Source organism: Aythya ferina, assembly GCF_964211825.1.
Source record: "Aythya ferina genome assembly, chromosome: 11".
In the NCBI taxonomy this organism is placed as follows: Eukaryota; Metazoa; Chordata; class Aves; order Anseriformes; family Anatidae; genus Aythya; species Aythya ferina.
This window is the reverse complement of record NC_140307.1, coordinates 20015311-20043059: the sequence shown is the minus strand read 5'-3', so window position 1 is coordinate 20043059 and position 27749 is coordinate 20015311. Positions and strand designations below refer to the sequence as shown.

The following is a 27749-nucleotide window of genomic DNA, read 5'->3' as shown; positions in this document are numbered from 1 at the left end:
GGCAGCGAAGCCCCCGGCAGCGGCCCCGGCCCCGAGCCGCGCTCGCCCTTCGCGAGCGCCGGGCAGCAGCGGCAGCAGCAGCAATAGAAGGAGCAGCAACAGAAGCAGCAGCAGCAGCAGCAGCAGCAGCAGCAGGATGTTCCTCAAGCTGGCCGTCGTGGTGCAGGTGCTGTCGCTGATGGCAAGCCGCGGGCATGGCTTCCCGAAACCCGGGGGCAAAGGTGAGGCGCTCGGCTCAGCCGGCGGCCCCCAGCTGCGGGGAGTGCTTGGCAGGGGATGCGGGGAGAAGAGCCAAAACTTCCCTTCTGCTTGGCTGCAGGCAGGTGGATCCCGTAGACGCGATGTTCCTGGCGCAAGGCGGTGGGTGGCTGGAGCTGCGCTCTGACACCGGGTTCGGTGCCTGGCTGCAAGTGGGGGCAGCAGCGCCGGCCCTGGGAGAGGCGCTGGGCTGGGCGTCCTGTGCCAAGCTGTGTGCCGCCACCCTGCAGCAGCCGCCGGGCCTCTCCCGCTCGCTGTCTCCCCTGGTATTCTGGGTGTCACGGATTCTTAATCTCTGGGCTGTGCCAATCCGATTATTGCTATTTCAGTCAATCTCTTACAGCGTTTTCCACCCAATTCATCTATGAGTTTTCTCATCAGAAAGGGGTTACTGAGGATCTGTATTTCTCTTATGTCCGTCACAGAACCTCTCCCTCTGCCCCAAGTAATCATGCTTTGTTTAAATGTTTGACATTTGAAATCCCCATTCTCCTAGGAAAACTGATTTTATTTTATTTTTTACAAGATCTTGCAGTTAGCATCATATTTAAGGCACCATGTTTTATGTGACAAAACGACAAATTAAGAAAAAATGTGTTGCCTCTTTGGAGTCACGTGCATCATGTAACTGAATATATGTGTGTGTATATTTTTAATTCTAGATAAAGCTATACACAACAGACAATTAAGTGTAGAAAGACCTTTGGAGGAACAGGTAGGTAAAATAAAAAAATATTTTAGATTTTTTTTTTTTGGTTTGTATTTTCATAATATTTTCAGCATTCAAATACAAGATACATGAATATCCTGATGGCTTTACAAACGACATAAAAAGTGATTCATCAGTAAAGCAAACACTGATGTACTTTAGGTACAAAATAAAGTTTCAATAATTTTAAATAAATTCTTTATAGGGTTTTACTGTCCAAGATCCCCAAAGCAGGTCATCAGCTCTGGCAGCTGACATGCATGGAACCCCTTTGTGTTGCAATCCTAAGGGAGGGAGTACAGTGAGAGCTTGGGCTGAAGAAGGGAAACATCACTGGTATTTGTCCTTATATGAAAAGTCTATTACAGCTTCTTGTAATGTCTGATTCTGATCAGAGAATGTGGTGGTAATGATGAAAAGTGACAAGAGTTTAAACATGTTCCAATTATTAAGGCAAACTTCACACTAAGAACAAAGATCAGGGATTAAGGCTTTTGCTGGTAATAATGAAGTAAGAGATCATATGTTTTAGTGTATTTATTCCTTCTGCCTCTGATTGTTGTTGTTGTTGTTGTTTTAATTTATTTTATTTTCATATGTCAGATTGCTGAAGCTGAGGCAGACAAGAATAGGAAAATAGTTCCCACAGGTAAAACATTTCTTTCCTGGTTTTATAGTGTGTTGTTGTTGTTGTTGTTTTGTCATAATGGCATTCAAAGAGGTAAAAAAAAATATGTCGTGTGATATATTTTCCAGAAAATAAGCCAGAGTTCAGGAATTATTCCTTTGCTGATGACTTGAATCTGCTAAAGTCAGTAGCAGAAAGAGAGAGGAATGAAAAAGAAAGGGAATCAATTAGAAGCTCTTTGTATGAACAGCAATTGGCCATTGATGATGCAGACTCTACCAAGAACCGCAGGGTCGTGGATGACTATGACTCTACTAAAGGTGGACTGGATTATAAATTCCAAGGTATTCTATAATCACCTTTAAGTAACACTTAGGTTAGACTTCTCTTGCAAACTGGTTGTAATAACGGATATTGCATTCGTCACTGAACATGAGCTGTATTTGTTCCTGCAGTGCAATTTTGGTTATTTCCAGTTGTAGAAGCTTGTCATATTGCAATTAGGTTTTGAAACACAATACAAAAGAATTACTACTGTTGATTATTATACTCATCTTCTGTAGAAGGAAAATCCAACCGTAATTCGCATCATGTTTTTTAGAGCTTTAGATTTGATGGAAGAAAATGGGACATATTTTTAAATGAAAATGTGATTTATTCTGGTTTGAAAGGGAAAAGTACTTTTATAGAGAGATAAATCACATACATTTATTTCAAATGTTATGCCTGTTAGATGACTCTCCTTATCACATAGCTAAAAGAAAAGAAGTAACTGAAAGACTAAGAATTGCCTTTACTACAGGAGTTGTTAATTGACTTGTAGTTTAAGTGAGTCCTCTGAGAGTTGAAAGAAGCATTTAGCTCAGGATATTTTTAATTATATAAGAGTATACTGATCACAGATCAAAGCTTACTCATCATATTCACATTCTCAGTGGTCACAATGATATTATTTAACGTAAGTAAAGATTACATAATTAAAACTTAATTTGATGAAATCCAAACAAGACTATAATATGCTGTTAGTTATGACATATTTTATTCTAAGTAGCCATACAATGAAGGCAAGTACCAGGAAGAGGTACATAAGCAGATACGTGAGCAATATTCTCTTATTCTTACAAATTTTTCTACGAGCAATAGAGTATGTTCCTGACATTTGTACTTGCTTTTAGAAAAGAGCCTGTTATAAAGACATTTTTCATCTGTAGAAAATAGACATGAAGAACGTTTCATTGTGACTGATGCATGCAAAGTGTGTATCAAAGTATGTTCCTAACCTGTATTTAAAAGTACAGCTTTGTTCTGAAGTGAAAAAGATACAGGCGAACATTTTTTGCAAGATGTCTAATCCAAATGAGTTAGGACAGTTAGCACACAGTTAAACTGTAATCCTTTTAGATGATCCAGATGGCCTTCATCAATTAGATGGCACTCCTTTGACTGCTGAAGACATAGTTCAAAAAATTGCTACGCGAATCTATGAGGAAAATGATAGAGGAGTGTTTGACAAGATCGTTTCAAAACTTCTAAGTCTGGGGCTAGTAAGTATCTTGTTAATACTTCATTCAGCTGTGTTGTGGGTTGGTTTAATGCTCTTTTAGACAGTTTGGATGAACACTGTGTCCAGCGAATAATGCTGACTTGAAAGAATATTAATGAGATTCAGGCTCTAGGCAAGCTTCTTGACTCCTTTCTGCACATTAGTTTAGGTCTGCAACAGTATTGCTATTGTGATAGCTTTGCAACAAAACATGCCGAACTGTAGAGTGTTCCTGATGTGGAGAAAACATTTGTGGATTGTGCTCCTCCATATAAGCCCTCATTTTTTCCTTTTAATTTTCCTCTTCTGATTCGCAAGTAGTTTTTTACAATTATCAATTAATTTTGGACGTTTATGGAGAAAGGTCTGAGCTCATTCCTGGTCCACCTGCTAATTACGATAGTCAGAGGATATATAATGATGCTGATTGGCTGAGGATACATTTCTCATTGTTGCTGAATTGTAACAAGATTGGGTTTTACTCTGTTCTCTGGATATCTCAATGGTTGAGATATTGCAATATGGAATCCTTATATTTTCGTACACTAGTCTTATCTTTTCTGCACTAGAATTTGCAATCAGCTATTGCATGCTGAATCCCACTGATTACAAAGGGAGGTGTGTGGGGACAGCTGCATAGTACACTTGTCATTCAAGTGACAGCTGTTACGAAGCAAAGAAAAAACATTTTGAAGATGCTGCAGAAAGCTATTAGCGTTTTTCCTCCCTATATTACTGTATTCTGTTGTAGTTGCTCATAGATATGTACGTTGTTAAAGAAAATGTGTGCATGTATATATATATATGTAGTTACGCTGCACTTGCTGTTCCATCTTCCAAGCTGGACCCCATTGTGTTAAGCCCTACAGGGTTATATTTTCCTATTGGCTACATGGGGGTGGGGGGGTATGCACACATATTTGATGTGTGTTTGTATGTGTTTTTTATGTGCCTATCTCTCTCCATGTATACACACACACAAAACAGTGAATGTATTACACCCAATTTATCTATGCTCAGCTTTGAAGCAAACTATTTAAAAAGCTCAGGTTTCATATTGGCATTCATTTTAAGAAAACCACAATATTCTATAAGTACTCTGAACAAATATTTTAACAGATCACAGAGAGCCAGGCCTATACCCTAGAAGATGAAGTGGCAGAGGTTTTACAACAGCTAATTGCAAATGAAGCAAAGGATCGTGAGAAGGAATCTGAAGATTTTGATTACCCTCCAAGCAGAGCAGACAGTGATACAAAGGAAAAGCAACAGGAAAAAATGGTAATTTCTTAGCTAATAATTTTGACTCATTCAGTAAACAGTACAAGTAGACTGCTTCACTTTAGGGAATAAATAGTTCAATCTGGAAACTAAAGATGTTCTAAAAGTAATTCCATAAGACAGAAAAATGAATAGTGTATTATGTTGAATTTTAAGCTAGATTCTAAACTGAAATAACTTTGAAAAAACAGTCTAGTTTTCACTTGGTAGATAGGAAAATATTGGTGTGAGATGATGATACTATTGCTCAATTATCTCTATCGCCAAACGCAATGTGCTCATTGATTTATCTATTTTTATGTCTTTTGTGGAGACATCAAGCAAGACTGATCAGGATAGTTTCACTAACGGGGAAATTGATGACACAGTGGATAACACATGGTCATCATCCAATATCTTGGAAAGAAGAAATGAACTGCCTTCTGAAGATAATTTTGAAGACCTCCAATACTTTCCAAACTTCTATGCACTATTAAAAAGTCTAAATTCAGGTGAGCTTATTTTGGGTGTACAGGAATATTTAGGGAAAAAGTAGAAAATTATACTCTTTGTTTGCTCCAACTCTTTTCCCCTCCATTCTCCACAGCTCCCCTAATTGCTTTAAAAATGTTCTCCAAGATGCATAGCATAAACTCATTTTTTTTATTTTTTCTTTTTGTGAATATGACAAAACGTTGGGAAGAATGCCACTGAGAACTGCAAACGCTGTGACCTTGGTTGCCCATCCAATCTTGGGCCACACGATTCAGGAATCCTGAATTCTTTTCATTGTTGATGGGCATGATGAAAAACTGGAAAATTGTTTTCTCCAGGGCCTTTCCCGTAATGTCCTTTTCTTCTAAGCCAACAGAGATACAAGCAAGTAGAATCAGTAGAATCCTCATAATGATGCTACCAGTAAACGAGTCAGAGCCTCCCAGCCTTTTCACAAACCACAGGTTTGCTGTTTATTGCAGTGAAAGCTCTGCACGTCTCTTCCTATTCCGGTGCTAGACATTATTGCCTTCCAATTAGTGAAAGCAAGATTGTGGCACCTCGCCACAGCCCCTTTGTCAGCATGCTCTGCCACACACCCACTCTTACTCTCTGCAGCCAGCATGTCTTCAGCACTAATTCAGCAATAATTTATTCTGTAGATTCCTTGTCCTGCAGGAGCCTTAATCTTTCCTCAAACTGTCCCCATAAATACTTTAGTGGAGAACCAGAATGAAAAACCTGAGGGCATGTTTTGCTGAAATCCAGGCTAGAAACCTCATATTCTTCTTGTTCTTTTAATTTTCGCTTGGTAGTTTTCAATGCTATTCTTTCTCCTTTTTCTATTCACAAAGCAAAGCAGCATATGGGGTTTAACAGGTAATCAAGCAAACAGAATCAGGGCCCACAAGGCACATCTCTGCCTTGTCTCCTGCTTTATCCCATTCACCTGCCAACTTTTATCACGGTGGAGGAGAGGAGATTCAATTGCATTCTACAGATGTGTGTTAAATTGCAGAGAGCAATATTAAAACCTGTTCAGTAGCTCTCCAAAGGGGCTGGCCCTCTGCCAAGGCTGGGAGTATGTTTTTGACTGTCCCTGTCTGAGACTGCACCTGGCTCTGTTGGGTCCTGTGACAACCAGGGATGCAGGAAGAGCCTGCGTAACTCTGTGGTGGGAGAGATTCATGCTGCTAATGCAGACATGGCAGTAATAGTGCTCAGCAGATAAATGCAGTGAAAAAAGAAAGCTAAGAATCACTGCTTATGAGGGTATTCAGCAATACATATGGACAAGAAACATGGATTTTTATCATAAAAATCATTGTTTATGTCCTATTCTGGAGTCATGATCCTCCCAACCATGTAATATTATATTTTTTCCCAGTTCCTCAGTCATGGTCTCGTGCACTATTAACAGTCTCATTTGAGACACTTGCCAATAAATCCAAAGGGTCTCTGAGCCATCTTCATGTTAAAGGGCCAGATCAATCCACTGAGTAGTTCACTGACAAATAAAAGAAAAACATTGTAGAAGACTGTGCCTATATGTGCTCACTGCTTTTTGAACTTTGTCAAGTCACTTATCTCAGTGTGCTTTCCTATCCACAAAATGAAATTAATACTATTTTATTTCTATAACATAGATCTTCAAGACAAAAAGCTGTAAAGAAGAAACAAACCCCAAAGTTTTTAAGTATATTCAGATGTACTCTGCAGGAGCAGTTTAAAGGGGAACATAAGTAGGATTTCTGTTTGGTAATCTAGCACAGCCTTCCTTGTAGTGTTTTTGTTTTGTTTTTAATGCATGAAGTTTCTGCAAACAGTTTGCAGAACTGAGTTTTCTGAATTGGCTGAAGTCTTTGACTACCTTTGCTTTATCCCCTCACACAGAGACAGAGATGAAAGAGAAAGAGACCTTGATAACCATAATGAAAACCCTGATTGATTTTGTGAAGATGATGGTTAAATATGGAACAATCACACCAGAAGAAGGAGTTTCCTATCTGGGTGAGAGTACATACTTTTTGCAACAGTACTGTTTATTAATGCTATGTTCTTACTCTACCAACAGTAATAATTATATCGTCATCTCCTTTGCTCTTACGAGTCTTGTTTCAGACTTCTTCATTCAAAATGTTAAAGCTGTACTTCTAAATGACTGATCATTCATTATAGCAATGTTGAAATCTATACTGCTTTAATATTTCCACATAATGATGGAAAGGTTATTTATCAGATATGTATTTAGAGGTTTATTCCACCTTCACATTTGTGAAATGCAATTGATTTTAATTGGTGTTTTTTTCAGAGCAAGGTTAGCATTTCACTCAGTTATATTCAGGTGGATCAGGTGTCTGAATTTTCCAAAAGGAATCTAACACTTCAACACCTCTAATCTGTAATCTGTAAATAGCTAGAATAGACAGGACCTAGTGCTATGGACCAAGTTTTACCAAGTAAAACTCTCTCCATCTATGAAAAGCATTACATGTGGGCACAGGAGTAGCTTTTGAAGCTGTCTTTCCTGGATTACATTTTAGAATCTGTAAAATTTTAAAATTTGTATGTTTTTTGCATTTTTTTTTAATGTAATTAGACTTTGTAAAATTGTTATAATTTCCTGAAGAGGGATTTCAGAACAGCTGGGCTTGGTTTGTCTTTGTTTTGTTTTCTTACCAACCTCTCTTTCTGTCTTTTGCAAGTTTTATAGTAAATGTTGATAGTCTTTCTAGTTAAACAAGCAGAGCTACAGAAAAAGGGTACATCTGTATAAGCTCTCTACAGCTCTTTTATTTTTCTAAAGTATTTCTGTTCTAGGCTAACCTGATAATTTTTTGTTTACATCAGGGCAATTTCTCAGCGTAATAAATCAGCCTGTCACAGAGTTAGGACTGGCAATGATCTTTCATGACTTCTGTAGATTTGTTTGATACGAATGGTTGATGCTACTGAACCTGTATGGATTGATTACCAATTACTCGGCTGCAAAAAATCCAGTGACTCATGATTCACATTCAGTGCATGATTGTAACTCCCCTTTAAAGAATTCTGTATATCTCTGACCAATATTGTCCCTTGATTTTCATTGAGAAGTCCTTGAATTTTGGAAGATTTGGATATTTGATACGATCTCTGCCTGCCTGTGTGTTTAAGGAAAGATTCACATAATTACACAGTTATTTACAATGCTGTGATTTCAATGTCATTCTACAAATTAAGATAACATGACTTGCGTAGATATTGTCCTCACTGATAGTGTTGTGCCAAAACTTAATAGGTTAAATTCATCCCTGACGTAACGCTGCTCAGATAATGGAGTTACACTAGGGATGCATTTTTGCCTGCTAAAATTCAGGGCATTTATTCACATTGGCTTTACTTTGAATAAATAAATACCGTTACTGTGGAAACAAATTGCTATGATGACACAGTACAGAAGGCAGGGATTAGGTTAAGAATTTAAGAGGTCTGATTTAGTCTGGATTTAAAGTAAGGCTACCAATGTAGCCAGACTCTGCCTTGCAAATTAGCGATTTATGGAGAGGTGGATTTTATACTCCATCAAAGCAACTTACCGTAGTGGAGAAAGCTTTCTCATAGGTCTCTCATTGCTTCCGTGGTATTCTTTTTTTAGACTTGCTGTTGAGAAATGACTGTAAAACTGACCTTCATTTATTTAGTTAATATTCTCAAATATTCAAGATCACTAAACAAAGGAGAAAGCTAGCTTCTTGCAGCATCCATAACCATGGCAGCAGGTTTATTGCCACCCTTATTCAACTAAAAGTTACAATATAATATACCCAGTACTACGTGAATAGGTACAGTGTTGCTCAATGCAGTTTAGGCTATGGGAATGATGCACTGCTGTGTTCATTTGCAGCGGATGAAGGAATTAGAATGAATATCTGTCAGAGAGAAGAAATAATTAAAAAAAAAAAAAAAGCAGCTTTTAATTGTTCCTTCAATCCAGAATTAGTGAGCAGATCCCATGCTACTTGGCAGAAATTACCTGCTGGGTCTGGGCAAATGGAATTATACCCTTTTTCTGTTTTATTACAGTAGAAAACTGCCTAAATTACTTTTCATCACTCCGTGGGTGAAGCCATGCGAAACTATGTCCCTGAATTATATATTCAAAATAATAAATCATTTACTGAATCAAGTCACAAGCTTTTGTGCCTCTCACACAGAGACAGTAAATTTGAATTCATATACCAGTAACAGCTGGCTTGGGATTTGGAAACCACAGCATTATGTCATCATCATTGTATCCTACTCCAGGGGAAAATATCTTGCTGCTGCAGTGAATGATGTTGTTAGGTTTAGCTTTAAGTTACAAAAGATCTAGCTGCAGTGTGGTGCAAGAAAAACACAAAAGCATCCACATACAAATGCAAGGGAAAGGAAGTTCATGTTTTAATACAGATATTCAGTGTTATGTAAGATATATTTAAAAGCTTTTCATATGCTAAGTAAAATCTGTAACACAAAACACAGAAAGCAAAAAAGCAATTTATCCAGTAAAAGTACTGCCTGTCTTTTTACAGCATGTGTTCAGAAGGTACAGCTCTGGAAGCATTAAAGAGAGGCTGTAACAAACTGATATGAGATGTGCATTCAGTCAAAAAGCATCATATTTGATAATTTCCCTGCTGATGGCAGACTGCTGCTATCTTCTATCACTTTCTTAGCTATGGATGATGTATTTTGATGTACTGGGGGCAAGTTCTTCAGTGGAATAAAAGCCCCATGATACAGTTCTAGACTGTTCAGAGGCTTTCAGAAATCCTTCTAGAAAGCCTTTCTGCCCTCTGAAGATTGAAAGTTGCTTTAAAATCTCTTTTTGCAATGAAAAGAGTGGACAAATGGTGGTACAGAAGTCATAAGGTAATCAATCAAAGGACATGGGGCCACAGCTACACAAGTGGCTTGTGAGTTAGATCCAACTGTGCTATCAATTTATTCACCTATGGGCTGCTTCTCAGTATCCAGAAAATACTACCCAAATAGCTGAGCTTGCTTTCCCCAGCCTGCTAGATGAACAGGCTGTTATCACTGCACAGGTTGAGTATTGGGAGGGTATTAGGACAGTTACTGAAACAATGATTGCTGTTGGCAAGGGTGCAGTGACAGAGTGGACTGAAAGAGCTGGAACCTCTCCACATAATGACTGGCAGAAAGCAGCGAGAAGCTTTCAAAGAAGTTGTGACCGATTCAGCATAAATTATTTCATTATTCATGGCAGTCATACTGTTTCTGTTGCATAAGTAGCTGATGCTGAATTTCCCATGCAGAACTGAAAAGGACTATATCCTTCATGGTGCTGAGTGCCTTGAGGGAACAGGAAATGCTGTTCGAGCCATGGTAAAACTCACTTTGATATCAGCAGAGCAGAATAAGGAATGCATTGCAAACATCCTTACACTGTTTGAATATTACTTTGTGATTAATATTGCACTTGCCTTCATTTTCCTTTTCTGTCTGATGAGTAGTGTCACGGTGAAGCTTCACTCTTACAGCTTCTCTATCAGAACCATCAATCACAGGGCAGATAAGTGTTAAGGAAACACTTCTTCTACACTGCATAGCAAAGAGGGTTTTTTTGTGAGCTGAGTGAGTTTTCCTGTATGTCAGTCTGTTTTCTAGCTAATTTTAAAATGAAAGCATATCAGTCCACTACCATCCTAGTAAAAGCTCTGTTTATAGCAAATGCATAAAGAAAAATAATTTTGTAATACCCTGATGTTAATAATATTGTTGTCAGCTTAGACGCAGAAACAAATGGTTTCTGCCAGTTTGTTCAGATAAATTTGTAAATCATCTCCCACTAATAGGACCAAAATAACAAGTGAGTTTTAGAACTATTCGAGGAAATATTTGTAATTAGACACTAGTGGACCAAAACAAAAACAGAGCTTTCAGAAATGACAAACAAATTTTTAAAAGGCACCAGTGGGTATGTCTGAATTCTCTTTACACAGCTCAGTGATTATATTCTGCTACTGTACTCTGCTTACAAGAGTAGGTTTGTAGCAAAGTTATCCATTGCCACCCCAAGCAAATGAAAGTTGTATTATCCCATGAACTGTTACCCTAGAAACGCAAATCAGTTATGTGAACATTGTATTCCTGTGTGTTCTCATTTATTGACTAGTGCACGTAGCACCAAATTTTGCCATCAGTACTTCTTTCTCTCACATCTATGTATACGTTTCACCTTGATACTGTATATAACGCATATTTTATTACATTTTATAATTGAGGTTGGCGAGTTTTTTTTCAGTTTCTAAATCAGAGCTTCTATGTCTTCCACAACTGCACGATATTGTTGAAGAGAAAGGCAAAGGAGTGGGAAGAAAATTAAGTTTAAGCATTCTGGAGATTTGTTCTCTCTGAGGGGGATCCCACTTTTCACCTCCTTGTAGGAGAGCCTTTAGCTTAGTGTAACCAGTGTACAACACATGGCCCTCAGCAGAGTGGTTTGGGAGCAAAGCCCCCTTAAATTAGGAGGGAAAATAGAGAGATTGCTCCAGCTCATCAGTATGCAGTGTTTGAGTCACAGCCGCCTCCTTCCCTAGACCAAACCAAAGCCACCTCTCATCCGCCTCCCTTTGGCTCTGACTCACTGTCAGAATCCACTCTCTCCCCCGCGGCTGAGTAGGAGATTGTGTTGGTTAGAAATGGACACGAACAGATGTCTCTATTTACCTCTCCTAGCCCCTTGTCATTTGTTTCCATGGGCAATTCAAAAGGAGACTACGAACTGCAGGATGTACTAGCTCGAGGGAGATGGTTTCTTGGTGAGCTACTGCCTAGGTATACACAGTCATTACTTTGGTCCTTTTTTGAATGTTACTGTTAGGGCATTGTTTTATTTTCGTATTCTCTTTCACACAGGATCACAGGATCATAGAATTGTAGGGGTTGAGCCAGACTGAGGCTGCATGACAAAATTCTAGGGGAAGCAGAAGAGGCGCTGAGTCCCCTGTGCTGCTTTTACTATGCCCCTGTCTGCTAAGGAATATGGACTAGCTGTTCAGTCTCTCACATTCATGCTTGGTGCCCTTCACAGCTCCACCTCTGATGAAGGCAGAGCGCTGCAATTTCTCCAGCGTAGGCCAGTGCATAGTAGACACAATCTGGCCTTTTCCTAGGAGACAGGAGGATTCATTTGAATACTGTGACTAATCCCTAAAGTTCTCATCAGCACAGATGCTCCAGGCCAAAGGTCTGATCCTGATATTTGTTTAGATACGCAAGAACAGGCACTGAGTCAAGAGTATGAGGCAAAGAGCAGATCACAGCACCGAGTGGCATCATCTCTCCCCTACTCACTGTCTCCAAAAGCAAATGCTGCCTGATACAGACTGTGTGATTTCAAAAGGGGTCATGGAAGGTGTGGCTAATCCAGTGCCAGAGGCTGCAAGTGGTATATAGACAGCACTATAAGAAATTTTTGTTCTTTCCTTCATTTTGAGCTGAAAGGTGAAGTGCACTGACTATTTCATACAGGAAACCATTCAGGCATACTTTCTTTTTCTTTTTTAATGTCATTTTTCTCAAAGACCTCTTTGCTTATACCGTAGGTTTTCTTCATCAGCATTAAAATCTTTAATCAATTATAATCAAATTCTTTAATCAAATCTATCGGAATTTCCCTTTGGTGATTTTCCTTCTCCAGTATGACTTTATCATATGACTGATGCACACAGCTACCAGTGGGAGTTATTTAATTTTAGGCAGCTCTATTTTTCCTGAGATTTGCTTTGTATCTGATGAACTAAGGTGACACAGATGGCAGTACACTGCTTTAAGAAACTACACTGTTCTTAAGAAAATCAAGGGCTCTCATACATCTGAAATCAGGAGCACCTCAGATTAGGGCAGTGGGCCAAATACTGAGGAGCAGCAGTGATGATGTGAGGTGTATGTGAACAGTTAAATACAAGATGAATTTGCATGGCTGTGAGATGAAAGAATGTGAAAAGAGTATGCCAAGGTCTAGCAAGTCTAGCAAGTGTGCTGACCACAGGCCCTGTTTCAGCTTAAAGCTTTTCTTTCAGTAGCTTCATCCAATGCCTCATCCATTTCTGTCACATGGCACTCTGTGTTTGCACAAACACGTGAATGTTTTTCTGCCCTCACCATTTTCATCATCTTCTATTTACCCCCATTCATACTCTCACTGCATAGAAAAAAAAATAAATGGGTAGCCATGATATCAAAATTCTACTAACCCCAGAGTAATTAAAAAGGAGAACCACCACTCACTACTGTGAGTCATTATGGGCATCACTTAAGGGTGACAACATAGTATTTCCACTATCCATAGGATCTAATTTTTTCAGCTACCTTTCTGAGGGAGATTCAGTAGTTTTAGTATTATTGTTTTTTTCTCCCACCACATTGCATGGCTATCAAATCATGTGTAGAGGTCTGTAAACCAAAAAGAATATATTACAGTTAATTCCTTTGCTTAATTACTATCTAACCTTTAAATTTGCAGCTAGTTCTTGCCAATATTTTGCTTCTTCTTCCATTTCCCTTCACTGCTTCCTCTATGCTTTCCAACTGGATAGTTTGTGAGAAATCTCTGTTTCCTGATGGTGTCTCTGTTGACAAATAAGGATATTGCCCAAATCCTGAAAATCTAGGTCTTGCATCCTACCAAATGGTTTGTGCTTCTAAAGAAAAGAGGACAACACTTTCCTTTTTTTTCTCACTGTATTTAATATATACATTTATAAAAATACTTTCCTAATTTAGTACCTCTCTGACGACAGCTGAGCACTTATATGTAGATCATAAGCTATGATTTGAGATGATGGTGTGGGTGTCAGGTGAAGAGGGTGTCACTAAACTTTCAAAACTAAACTCCATCCCACTCCTGCAGTAGAGGCGTCTGCATGCTGCTTTAATCCCAAACCTTTTTATGCTTAGAAAGTACATTTTATCAAAATACTAAAAAGTGTGTGCGTAGGCTTTGTGGCAACCTCAGGATGGGAAAGGTATTAGGAAAGGAGTGTACCACACAGCTCTAGGAGACCCGGAGTAATACAAAGGAAATGCCTCTAGAATACTGAAAGGTTAAATCTGAGAAACAGACTGAGAGGCAGGGAGTTAAATAAAGTCAATTAAGGAGACTTGGCCAGAGCTTTGCTCACCTCAAAACATACCTATCTGATTGTGTTTTATTTTTTCAATTGCCTTTCATCTGATTGCCAAGTGATACTGCTGCTGTTTTATTTCAAATCACTCTGACCATCTTCCTGGAACCCATTTACGAGTGATGCCACTACCTGGGGTTTGTCACCTGACACATCGTTTCTCAGGGCAGCATTAGACTTCAGACACACCATCATGATAAATCAGTCAAATGGGGAGATTCAAAATGAAAATGCCATATCTTGACAGGTAAGGCAGTAGTAAGTTGGAAAGGAACGGGAGATTTGCAAGGCAAATTTGTAAGGTTCAATGTATGAACATTTTTACCTTTTCTGTATTTCTTATCAATTCTTTAAGGAGCCATCACTGTATTTTATTTACGTGCTTTTCCTAGCATTTTACATGACTTATGGGTATAGTTTAAAAGGATTATTTAAACTGACAAAGACCATAATTAATAAAGGAATATCCAGGACAAGTGAGTCAGACCACATTGTAGAAAGCACCCATTTATGATTTGGTTGGGTTTCCTTTCAAAAGAATTGTGATTTTTGTTCCCATTTGCAGTAAATTCATTTGGGTTGGGTCATCTGAGAGTCTACTTCTCTGATGCTTAGAAACCTTATTCTCATTAAATTTAGTCAGGGCTATTTGGTGCCATTTGCTTTTGTGTCAACATTATCATCCACACTGAACACCTCACTTCCCACTTCGATGTTTACCCCTTTCCATGTTTATGGAGGGCAATTTTGTCTTCTATCAGCCTTCATTTTGTCAGGCTAACAAGGCAAGCTTTGCTCTTTTCTGATAAATACACTCCTCATTTCTCTTACCATCCTGACAGATTTCCTTCAGTTTAATAATTTTTTTCTTAATCAGGGGTCATCACATTCAAAATGTGACATCAGTATTTGGTACACTAGCATTAAGATTTCCATGATTCTACCAGAAATACCTCACTGACACCTGCTAGGATTATATATTTTCTATAGCTACCTCTCACTCATACCTCACTGTCACCTTTGATAACTGAAATGCTGTATCTGGAGCTTTTTCCTCATTTGATTCTACTAGATTTCAAGTTACAGCAGAGCCATTTTCTTAGATTCACTATTATTATGTGACCTGAATGTCCTCTAAAGCATCCATCGCTGGTCACAGCTGAAGAAAATATACTGATCAGATGAACCACGGGCCTCACCCAGAACAGCAGCTTCTCATATTTCTGACTAGCAATGAGAAAGATTGAGATAGGAGGTAGCTAAGGGTCAAAGTCTGCTTTTCTCTACATTGGCAAAAATCAACAGGATATTGATAGTTCTTGTTCCCTCATGTAAGCTAAAAGGACAATTTCCCCAAAGAATTAGGCAGGTGTGCTATTCCTGACAGAACAGTCACAAACGAACACTGATATGTCCTGGATTTTGTCACAGATGAAAAAAGGCTTTGCAAATTCTGTAGAATCACCTACTGCAGGAGACAGAAGAACCCTGGGAGAATTACTAGCAGTCATCAGCAAAAAGCTATCCATCTGAAGCTGCTGTAGTGCGTGAACTCATAAAGTAAACTCATTTTTTAGCTATGCTTAAGATTGATTTTGGCTACCGTGATCATCCTTTTTTTCTCCCTTAATAAACAGCCTTTCTAGCAGGCCTTTCTGCAGAAGTTTAATGATGTGAAATCTTAGCATCAGTCAATTTGACAAGGATAGAATGTGTAACTGCCTCCTGGGCACAATGCAATTATGCAGATAAAAAAGTCTTTGCAGGACAATTTCCAAGAGTCCAGAAAACACCATGAATCTATCTATGGAGAAGGGTCCTTGTCAGGGTTCCATTACCAATTCCATTAAATACTCAAATGGTAATACTTAGAAACTAGTATATTAGTTTCTGCCTCTATAATAAGAACAAAGTAATTTAATTTGTAATTTTTTTTTCCACATAATATCTTTTTCCACAGATTTAAAGGGTGTAATCACAGTACCTTCTCACAGAGTAAACATAAGTATTTTCTGCTTTTATGTCCTTCAGATTTTCAGATACCCAACTTGAAAAACTTCAGTTTCATAAGTGCTGGGAATTTGCATTTTCAGATGCAGTCAACAGGATCTCTCATGCAGTGCCTGTAGAAATTGGGCCGAGGGCTTCTGAATGCCTACCCAAAATAGGAGCCTTCTTGAAAAATGAATGCTTCAGTGAGTCATTTGAGATCAAAGAGGAAGTTAGAAAGTGAGGCAAGGCAGAAACCAGATCTTCTGACTCTTGGTGTCTGGTTCTAATGATTAGATTATACTGCTCCTCAGAAAGCCAGCCGCCAGAGGGGTGACCTCTTTTACCAACATGGGTCACTTCCATTAGCTTGGTAGTTATTGTTCTGTTGTTTTGATTAGTGCCATTTCAAATAAGTGGCCAGCTCTGTGGAAAGGTCGTTACCTTTCTGAACTTTTACTCTGTAAAAATTATGTTGCTAGGGAAATGATACCAGAAAAGTAATCAATTCTTGTTAGACCTCCAAATCCTACATTCAGCTGCTTAGCTGCTGGCTGGGCACATCTCAGTTCAGGAGATGACTCACTCCATTAGTGTAACTCAGAGCAAACATTGCTCAGCCATGGCCTAGCCACGTTTGACAAGTACAAACATGTTTTGAAACAATATCAGCTGTTAAAGGCATTAATTCTGAAGGGGGAAAGAAAAAAAGGTATAAATCCTCTTCAGGAAGAGTTGGGATTCTCTTGTAAAATTCTCTTTATTATATACGTAGGTGCACCAGATGATCCCCATAAACATGAACAAGCTTACATTGCTAACACTTCTCTGTCACAATGAAAATACAGCTGCTTATGCAATCTTGAGATTCACGTTGATGTGCCATCCAGCCATCAGGATAGCTTCAGTACTTCTCCTGTAAAATGTAGTCCTTATTAAAAGGCCTTTCATATAAACTTGTCCATATCTTTACTGTTGAAATAAGACTTTGAAAATAGAGTATAGTTGTTATTATACTTGGTTTGGATTTGGTAAGAAAGCTTGGACCGTTAGTGGCCAATATTGCTATACTATTATACTTCATATGCAGATGTAGCTGTTCAATTCATGGGGCTGGAGAACAACGCATACTGCCATGTTACTGCACTTGGCAAAGTAGTAATATATATTAGTACTCCTATACTGAACTAAACCAATATTGTTAGCCAAATCAAAAGACTCAGAAACTAGAATTTCTGATTTGTAGAAGTAACCGAATAACAGAGGAGCACAAATCCTATTGCCTTCAGTAGTACCTGCTGGGTGTGGGTATATCAACTCTTAAACTCTTTGGGGACAGAGCATGAAAGGCACTTAAGAATCAATGCACTTACATATGTGTGGCATTTTAAGCATTTGAATACTTCTATGTATTTTAACATACTATTTTACACTTAAAATTAAGCCTGATTTAATAGATTTTGCTGGGATAAAGCCTAAATTCAGTGACGTTTTTGCATTTGCATGAATTAGTGAGGGAGAATAATGTATTCACTTGAATTTACGAAGGGTTTTTAAGTGAATGTATTTACATGGTTAACACCAGATTAATACTCTGTTTTCATTAAGATGTTTTTAATGAAGCACAGAGTTCTTAGCTGTGTAATCTTATCCAAAAAACTGTGCCTCTTGCAACAGAGAAATCCTTATATTCCTGCCAGAGTGCTAGTATGGTACTGATTCAGGATAAATAATAGAATCTTAAGCTCAGCTGAAAGGAATGTTTACAGTCTTTTCAATAAGCTCTGGATCAAGTGATAAGTGAGGCATCAATACCACCACTATAATACTAGCTCGTTTCTTCTCTTCATCAGTGTGTCTGATCCAGTTTGTAACCCAGCCCAGACCTGCTTAGGGCATAGGACAAGGTCAAGAATCAAATTAAAATGATAAGTTGATAAGATAAACGAAAATAGTTCTACCCCGATCCCCCCCCCCCCCAAAAAAAAAAAAAGAAAGAAAAACTAATGTGATGGAGAATTGACAGATTGTAGTCAAGCAGGTTACTGATAAAAACTGCTTACATTTCAGTTTTATGTAAATAAGGAAATATAGATGATCCAGGCAGACAGGATTATGTTGTTTCTCATCAGATGGCAGGCAGAATTGCTTATGGTGATCTGCCATGAAGAGAAGTGTGCTTGCTGAAAAACTAATCTTTAGGTTTCAGTGCTGAGCATCTTTCTGATTGAAAACTTTGCTTTCTAGCTGATGGATAAAATGTTGGCCTACCATGTAAGACATTATCTAAAATATTTACTACCCTTACATTATCTATTCTGCCACAGTTATCACATTTGATACTGAGTATTTCAGCTGCTTATATAAAGGGAGCATTGACAATTCAAAACCAAGTCTTGCAAAAATATACAACCAACTAGTTGACATCTATGAAATTTTGGATCCACGTTTAACCAAACTTTTAAACAAACAAACAAACAAACAAACAACAACAATAAAACAGAAGAAAATTCTGCACCAGATCCATAACATGACTAAGAAAATTGTACGATGTATTTGTGGATATCTATTAAGCATTGTAGCAAAAGAAGGACTTTTTTCGCACATAGAGATACAATTATTGTATCTGAAAAATCCATCTTGATGAAAAGATTGCTTTTAGTTTTAAATGAGATAAGAGTTCAACCCTAAAATTTGCATAGAAAATCATTTGCTAGACTTGTAGAGCTGTATACATTGCCACTGCTGTCTACTTCATTTTTAGATAGATGCTTGACCTCAGCAAATTAAAAAATATTTGTTTTAATTAATTCAGTTTAAGTATATATTTCATCTAAATATCATTTAATACATTATTTTTGCATTTCTTTTCCAGTGAAACTGTACAAAATACAGACAGATAAGCAGTTTGTGAGAATATTGTTCTACCAGGATGAAGTACATATTTCATAGTCATGTTAAACCCTTCCATTGTTTTCACCGGAATAAATTGCTACAGATACTGTTATCTATATTTTGTGACTTATACAATTTAAATAATTAGAACTTATATCCTCAGTCTATCCACACTCACTACTTTTACTCTATCTGTGCTTATTGGCCCTATTTGGTACTGCTATTACCATGACTTAGTATTTTTCTCTCTCTTAAGATTGATCAAGATTTAGTGTTGACTCTGCATTCATTCTTCAGAGACAAGGATGAAGACAGTTCTTTTAGAATTCCACTCACTGCTCAAACTGGTGTTGTGGAGAATATAGTATAGATTCTGTATCATAGCTGTTGAAGAATAACTACAATTTGGTTTTGTTTTGCCTTGATTTCTAGAAAACCTAGATACAATGATAGCTGTGCAGACAAAGAAGAAGCTTGAGAATCCTTCCACTAAAACCAAAACAAAGCTACCAGCAGGTACTTATTCTATATTATCTTACCTGGAAATCCATATTTAATAATATTTTTTATCCAGTTAAAGCAGGTTAATTGTATTAGAATTGTATTAGAAATGTATTAGAAGAGGGACTGCTAGCTAAAGATATTGGTCCTTCAAGGGTCTGTAGCCAAAGCTTGCATGTCTAAAGGTACAAGAAGAGATGAGTTTTTACTTAATTGGCTAGTATTTGAGAAGCATATTCACTTGACTGTCCTTTTCAGAGCAGTGCAAATGTTACTCATATACAACATCAAGCTATTTGAATGCTTTTTAAGGTTTAGGTTAAAAAATCACCGTGTCAACTTTGGATCTGGTGAATGGCAAATTTCCTACCCCCCCTTTTTTTTTTTCTGCACAAACAGACGTACACTTATAAACTGCATATTATTGTATTTTAATTACCTGTATTCAGCTACTGTTTGTAAGAGCAGAAACAGACATTCCTGTTTCCAGGGGTCTGGGGTAGAGATGACCTTTAGAAACCAATTTGATACAGTCTCCCATGAGTTTGTTCCTCAGTCATCAGTCAAAATGTTTTACTTCTTAGAGATCATACTGACATAATTTAGAAGTGCTTTTGGAACACAGGATACAAAATTGCTCTTATTATTATTTCCTTAGACAAGAGTAGTGAAGAAGCAGACAGTACGAAGGAAGAAGCAGCTAAAATGGAAAAGGAATATGAAATCTCAAAGGACTCCACAAAAAATGAAGAACAAAATGCAGCAGGAAACAGTGAAGAGCCCAGAGGTACAAAATAGCCCTTGTTTTTGCTACACATGTATGCCTTGAGTGATTAGAATCCTTTACTATCTTTGGTCTTGTTTTTCCATTGTGCTAGCATAAATATATTAATTTTATATAGTTACTAGGAGTCAACACACAATAGTTTGATTCAGAAGTTTATTTAATTATTTGCTTACCTTTAAGCATACAGAAACCATAGCCCATGCTGAGTAAGGCCATAACCCTTCACAGTAATGAAGGGTTAGGTTATGTAGTAGTCTAGATGTACCTCCAGAGTAAGTTCTTGCTCCTGTACTCAAAAACCTTCTTCATCATCAATTTATTGTCCAGACTTGGTGAACTTCCTTAGGAAGAGATATATAGAGAGAATATTTATCAGGTAATGAATTCTAAACTTGCAAAGTAGTATGCATGTTAGGACAGAAACCTTTTGGGGGGTTCTTATTGCTAAATAACCAGCATAAACATCTATGTTTTGTAGTTATTTGTTAAAAAAAAAAATAGGCATACAATCTGCTTTGCACTGATGCTGCTTTAATCTAGTCCATTTTTGTATGCACGTTTTCACTGCAAGATGTTCAATAATGAATTGCAGTGATCAAGGCTACAGATTGTAGTTTATTGGTCACCTGGTTCAGTCCTGTGGCCAGTGTAAACAGACAAACTATTAGCCAGTCACAGATAGGAGAAGATATTTTTTCCAACAGAGACTTTTTAAGTACAGAAGATAAAAATAGCTCAGGAGGGTTGTCCAATTTCACAGTAAAGAAAAATTGTCTCAGTACCCATAGGGTGTAATAAATAACATTTCCCTTGTCTGTTGAAGATTTGTCTGTTCAATTTGGTTCAGGTTATTTTACTTTAGCTTCCAAAAAAAATGTTCAGTGTTTAGTTGTCTCATAAAATATTCATTGCTCTCTCATAGAATAGCTTACTAAAAAGCTAGCTTTGCAGTCTCAGCTCAAAATTTACAGTATATCTGATACAGTATCCACTTACTAAAGTATTAGCCTTCTACAAGAAAATCACACTAGTGTGCTTTTTGTTTTTGTTGTTGTTTTTTCTTTCCTGACAAATATAAGAACATCACATCAATAAAGCTCTAGACAATTTAAGAATTCAGAATCCATTATCTGGAATATTTCCCTAGGGGCTTTATTAGGTAATCCTGGAACTAATTCTGTCCTGTGTGCTTTCTGGTCCAAAAATAGCCATCACTTCAAAATTTCAGCTATAAAAAGGACATATAATGGTATTTTTAATGCTTTCCTTTTCTCAGTAAGTATAAGTAGCTATATTTCAGCTCATCTTTTCAAAATATTCACAATCTTATATCTGCTATATGCTGTTAGTACTGATGAATAAGCATTTCTGACATTTTGTACATGAGCAGATAGTCAATGCTTTCAGTGTTAATTAAGTCATTTCCTGCCATCTGAACAGCTTCAGCTTTGCTGAACAGTTCTTATGATCAAAAAGCTACAGGTTGGCTTCAATTCACTTACACAGTAGTTGTGGATGCCACCAAAAATTATGTACACAAATCCAAAAAAAAAAAAACACCAAAAAAACATGATTCTAACTTTGTGGATGAGTAATCTTGTACAGATAAAACCTGCTAGCCATCTGTGGGAATTTTGACTGGCTAAGGTTGACAGGACTCGGCTTTTAAACAGAAACTAATAATAGTTTTAATCTTCCTTTGCTCAGTTAAACAAGCTGCATCAATCATTGATATATGTGCTCTCTCATCCTTTACTCTAGGGAAAACTGAGGCATATTTGGAAGCAATCAGGAAGAACATAGAATGGCTAAAAAAACACAACAAACAAGGTAACAAAGAAGGTATGAAGTAAAAGGCCTGGACATTGGGATAGTTACCATATAGATTACAAAGCATGTAATTTATATTCCATAACTTAACATTATGTTACAGGCTAAAAAATAATAGTATGAAACCGCGCTTGTCTGTATTATAGTGGTAATAGGTGATGTTAGAGTTAAATAATACAGGCCATGTAAAAGTTAAATTAATGTATTAAAATAGCAAACTAAGGCAAAGTCATATAAACTGTCTCAAACAACCATTGGCCATGAAACACATGGCGACTAACCAGTTAGAAGTTAGTCATGTGCTGTCCAGATAGTGATGGTGGTCTGCCTGTCACCAGATTTTGTCAAGTAAGTCAATTTTGTCAAGTGCTTCATTTGTTAGTTCAACAAACCTTTTAATTATGATTTTACACACATGGTAAACATCTTTTTAGATGCCTGGATTTGTCTACCTATGTGACCAGCACTGTAATATATTAGATTACAGCCCAAACTATTCTAATGTGTTGTGTCTCTCACATATAAAGCTATGTAGAAGGGGAGCAGTGACAGAAGGAGATACACAGGGTATGCTCACCAGCTGCTCCACTATTTGACTCTTCCTTGGAGGCAGGACTACATGAGAGCTGGAGGGAGGAATCTAACAGCAGCAGGATTTCTAGCTTATTTTTCACAGATCTTTATTTATCCATGTCATGTTTTCCTTCAAGATCTTAATATAAAACCAGCTTCCTATCACTTCTCTCTGCTATTGGTGGGGCTTCTGCTGTCAGCTGCTCTTTAAATGAAGGTTCCTAGCCAAGGGATCCAACCCTGGGGTATTAGTGGAGCCTGGTGAGAAGAGTCCTTCATGCACCAGCCAAGCAGAAGGGGATCTGAGATAAGATTAGCCCTGGGTAATCTAACCACCCTCTCTGTGAGTTGAAGCATATATGAATTACATTTCAGAGACAAGTGCATGTCTGCAGCCCAACACTTTAATTTTCCTATACAGAAACTCTGCAATGGGAAGGACTTTTTTTTTTTCAAGCCTATGGTTATTTTTCCGATCTGAAAACTTTCCTCTCAATGGCAACAACTGCAGTTAGCAGCAGGCATACACATTTGCTCAAGAGTTTTCCTGACACTTCTAATAAATATTTATATTTATTGGTGTACTCATTATAATCACTATATCTCAGTCACAAGTGATTATTTCTCTGTATCACACGTACTGACAGGGCAGCCCCTCACTCGTCTTCATAGTGACATTTTTTCTTGCACTACTGCAGCCTGCAAATGGCTGTGACTACAGATCAATAGCATTTTATCTGCCTGGGAATGCATTAAGATGTACGGATGTTACTACTCCCAGAAAATGGATCCACTGTGCTACTACTGAATGCATGTCTTTCTGTGTAGATGGATTTTCATTTACACTAAAATATCTGTCCTCTGGCAATGGAAATGGGCCTTAAAGTCGGCATAAGTTATAACAAAACTAGAATACAGTTCTTACTCTTCTGATACATAATTGTTATTGTACCTTTTCCTTACTTTTTATTTTTATAAAATGCTAATTCGGTTCTCCTGGGATGATGATAAAGGAAGTACAGTCAGAGTAAGGTTATCTAGCAGTGAATGCATTGTGTTGTGTTTCTTCAGTACACGATTAGGTGTCATTTATGTGCTCATCAATTATTTCTCTACTTCCAGCTAGTACCTTGGAGCTAGCAGAAAAACGATTCACAAAGTAATTCATGTATTAAAATGACCAGTCTTCTCTACCCTTATTCATGGATTGTTTATTCACAGGGTATACATAAAGAGGTTTAGGTTTGCTTCAGGAAATGTTTGTAGGTCTTTAACTTTGGATGAATTTCACTGGAAGTTAGTTTTCATTGAATGACTAATGACCTTGCAAGTGTTCATTTGCAGTTTCACAGTTTAAAAATATAAATTGCCTTTTTAGGAGGCAAGTAATCTTCAGTGGTCTGGATGATTTAGAGAGAAACATGTAAAGGCCTAGATTTTGACCTTACTGGCTTTTGTGTCCAGAATTTGTTTTGCATATACAGGAAGAACAGAAGTCTGTTCCTCTGACTGGCTTGATCTCCCAGACCTGGCTTCATCTCTGAAACCAATGCTCTTTCAAGACAAGCTCCTCTCCTGTGTAAATAAACATCTCTCCCACTGCTAGGTGTAGGCTGCTGTGTATTCTATTACTTTTTAGTGTCCACAGAACACAACTGTGAGTCATTTAACTAATACATGCAAATAGCACGTTTGAATTTTTCACAGAATACTTAGGCAGTTTATAGTTTCATGATGTTGACGGTAGCCATTAAGGAACAAAAATCAATTCTGTGATTAATTGTAGGATGCAATAGCAAATGGCAAGATTTGAATATGCAAACGAGACCTCACTTCATTTATTATAGCCATTTCACAGCTTAGTGTAATGCTGCAGCTATTGTGGTGAATATAAATTGAAACTGATTTTTCTAATTCCTTGCGCAAAATAATAGGTTGTAAATAAGCATTAGAAATTAACAGACCATTACTAAGTTCTAGGAAAAAAAAAATGAATTATACTGCCATGAGATATACAAATTAGCCAGAATTGGATAATATCTTCGTGGTTATAATCTCATGTAGAATGTATTTGTTTAGAAATTAAACCATCACATCTCCATGCAATGATCAGAGAGTTGTAAATACTATTCTATTTAAAAAAATAAACCTAGGAATTTGAATGTGGTTAATGTGGATATTATATTATATTAATTTAGTATTTATTGTTCCATCCATTTCCATTCCATGGAATCTTTCACTGGAGACTCTCATTTTGTCAACATGAGTCAAATCTCAAACCCTTATTACTAAATGGCTATTTAATTCCCTATTACTGAGATAGGATGAAGAGACAAACTGGTTATATTCTTTCAAGTAATCCCAATAACAGACTCAAAATGAAATCCTAGCTTCAGTACAGCAAATGGCAAAATTAACTCAGATATGGACAGGACATCCCTGCAGCAGTAGGGTGTTTTGAGTATCTATTTTCTGTATTAGTCACTTTAGATTACTTTATACTGTTATAGAAAAGATCACAAGCATTAATTTGCATCTTTAATGTCTATCTACTTCTATCTGGTTTTGGTCACTTAGCTGTAAAAAGACAGAAAAAATATTTTCTGTTTTGTTAACAATGTGCAGTTTGAAAGAAAGTCCTTCCATTTATATATGGTGGTATACATTGGACTACATTACAAAGTTAGTATTAATACCACTTGGAGGTTCTGTCCATGGAATAAGTCACTTCTACTGAAATTTTCAGGATGAATCTGTTTTTATGAGAGATACTAATTAATTTAACCTAGTATGAAACCTTAAGACATTGATGTTCTCCTGACAACTAACTTGTGATTCTAACAAATTAAGCTTTATATTTTATGCAGCTTTATATATTTATGTAACTGAAACATTTATGTGTTTATGTGGGAATATACTGGATCTGTGCTTGGCAGAGTTAAAACTACACAATATATGTAGGTTACCTTTTTAAGTTATCTGAAAGATTGCTTTAAAGCAGAATTCTCTTCATGGGAAATAGTGATGTTTTTTATCATAGGAAAATGTTGTTTAATGCATATACATGTACTATGAATCGTGCTGCATAGATGCAACCATCTATCAGAAAATGAGAAAGGATCTGTCTGCACTGTATTGCAGATTGACATACAAAGACTGTCAAAGACTACTTTGAGAGTAACACTGTCATAAAGACTACTCTGCAGTATTTTTCAAGTCAGGATACTATGTTCTGTATGAAGGTAAATAATTATATCATGTCCATTTACTTGCAGAAATTTGCTTTCTTGAGTTTTCTGTAATAAGTGCAAATTTTATTGGGATTTTTATAGGAGACAGTCAGTTTAATACTTTTCTTTGAATCCATGACAATTGTGAAAATATTAGGGTTTTAAAAATAGCTTTTCCATGCAGACTAGGACGTTGAATCTCTGGACCTGCAAATATTCTTACCTTAGCACTTACCAGCAAGCAATCAAGCACAAGAGATGATTACTCTTGTACTCTTGAATAGCAAACGAACCAAGAGGTGTAAGAAGACATTGTGTAGGTGTTTTTCTTTTTCTTTTTTTTTTTCTTTGTTTTTTTACAAGTCGCATTTATAGTGAACTCTCTTTTGTTGGATAAAATGCATTTATGGGTAAACCAAGCAATGGCATTGCTTCTTAAGTGAAGCAATATAATGGCGATGACTCACTGTGTAAATGAATTCTTATTTTTCAGATTATGATCTTTCAAAGCTGAGAGATTTCATTGATCAGCAAGCTGATGCGTATGTGGACAAGGGCATCCTGGACAAAGAAGAGGCAGATGTAATTAAACGCATATATGGCAGCCTGTAAAAAGCTGATGGCTGCCAAACACGTAGAAAACTAGTATAGCTTCCCCTCCTCCCAGCTCAATGACTTATGATCTGTTATTTTGAGGATATCATTAGAAATGCTCTGGTTACATTGTACTGATAACTTTCTAGACAGAGAAGAGGAACTGTAGTGCTTCGTGCACAGACTGCATACTGTATTTTCCTGCACTCACAAATCAAACCTAAACTCCAAATTCTTACACTGAATTTCAATTTGGCAGGGTAAATAATTATGTAATGTTCACTTTGATTTATTTTTTGTGTTTGGTTTACTTTTGTAGATAAAAAAATTGTTTCTGATGGACAGGTCTTTTAATGATACACCTTTTTGCTCTCACTCCACTAGCTTTCTATAGATGCAACTATGTAAAGGGCATTATTAGAAAATAGTTCATAGTTCTCTAAATAAAATATTTGAAAATAATTTACCTATTAAAGTTTTCATTAGTATTATTTTACATCCAGAAACCTTGTTTTAAATCCTAATATCATTTTTTCATTTACCCTTTTTCTGTTTCTTTATGTAGTATTCTATTACTTGAAGCATAGTGTCATTAGCTAACCAATATATCTTTAACACTACAACTGCCGCCTTTCATATTAAAGAGCTGTATTCTCCCTATTGTGGCTTCATTCAGCATGTATAAATGTTCTTTGGTACACCATTTTATGATTGTGCATGCATTAGTTGAATCCCTTATCTGAGTAGCCTGATAAAAAGTGTAAATAGCCATTACTTGCTTAGGGAAAAAAGAAATAATTAAAGCCATTTTGCAGGAAAAGGAGAGTTTTCAACTGGAGATACTTTAGGAACATGGGTCCTGTTTTTCAGAAAGACCTTAAAAAACTATCAGATCTCAGCATCCCTGAATATCAAGGCCATGATCTGCTTACTGACTTTGCTCTGTGTTGAGCAATATAATTTTGGAAAACTATTTTTGGCAAATGTATGCTATCACTAGCCAATTACTTGGTACACAACGGGTGAAAAAAGGAAACAAAAATGTCACCCTAATTCTTCTCTCTCACCTTACAGAGCTTATGAAGAATGGTTTAAGAGATCTTTTCATATTTAAGCAGATGGATGATTGTATACATGAAAAACTTATGAAACAAGAGCAAAAGTACAGACATTTTTTAAAAAGTAAATTCTAGACACAGTAATTCTAGACACAGTTCCTAAGATGCAGATCCTGAGACTTATCCCATGCAGCAGTCATTTGTCTAAATGAACTCCGGGAAAGTT

At 37.0% G+C, this 27749-nt stretch overlaps 1 protein-coding gene across 2 annotated transcripts; it reads left to right on the top strand.

Moving 5' to 3' along the window:
• SCG3 (secretogranin III) lies at nucleotides 1-26931 on the top strand. 2 transcript variants are annotated; one of them, XM_084532579.1, is made up of 12 exons: nucleotides 1-221; nucleotides 921-973; nucleotides 1571-1616; nucleotides 1724-1939; nucleotides 2997-3139; nucleotides 4258-4419; nucleotides 4733-4910; nucleotides 6787-6903; nucleotides 19383-19466; nucleotides 20110-20238; nucleotides 22000-22068; nucleotides 26365-26931. In XM_084532579.1, the coding sequence occupies exons 1-12, from the start codon at nucleotides 137-139 to the stop codon at nucleotides 26481-26483; spliced, it is 1401 nt and encodes a 466-aa protein (XP_084388705.1). In that variant the 5' UTR covers nucleotides 1-136; the 3' UTR covers nucleotides 26484-26931. The 2 variants fall into 2 exon arrangements, with proteins under 2 accessions (XP_084388705.1, XP_084388706.1); XM_084532580.1 differs by having other exon boundaries at nucleotides 3-221; nucleotides 22000-22080.
• Nucleotides 26932-27749: the final 818 nt, after the last annotated feature.

Coding starts and splice junctions, on each gene's coding strand:
- SCG3 (XM_084532580.1), top strand. CDS start 137: ATGTTCCTCAAGCTGGCCGTCGTGGTGCAGGTGCTGTCGCTGATGGCA. Junction 222..920: donor CCCGAAACCCGGGGGCAAAG/GTGAGGCGCTCG, acceptor TTTTAATTCTAG/ATAAAGCTATACACAACAGA. Junction 20,239..21,999: donor AAACAGTGAAGAGCCCAGAG/GTACAAAATAGC, acceptor CCTTTACTCTAG/GGAAAACTGAGGCATATTTG.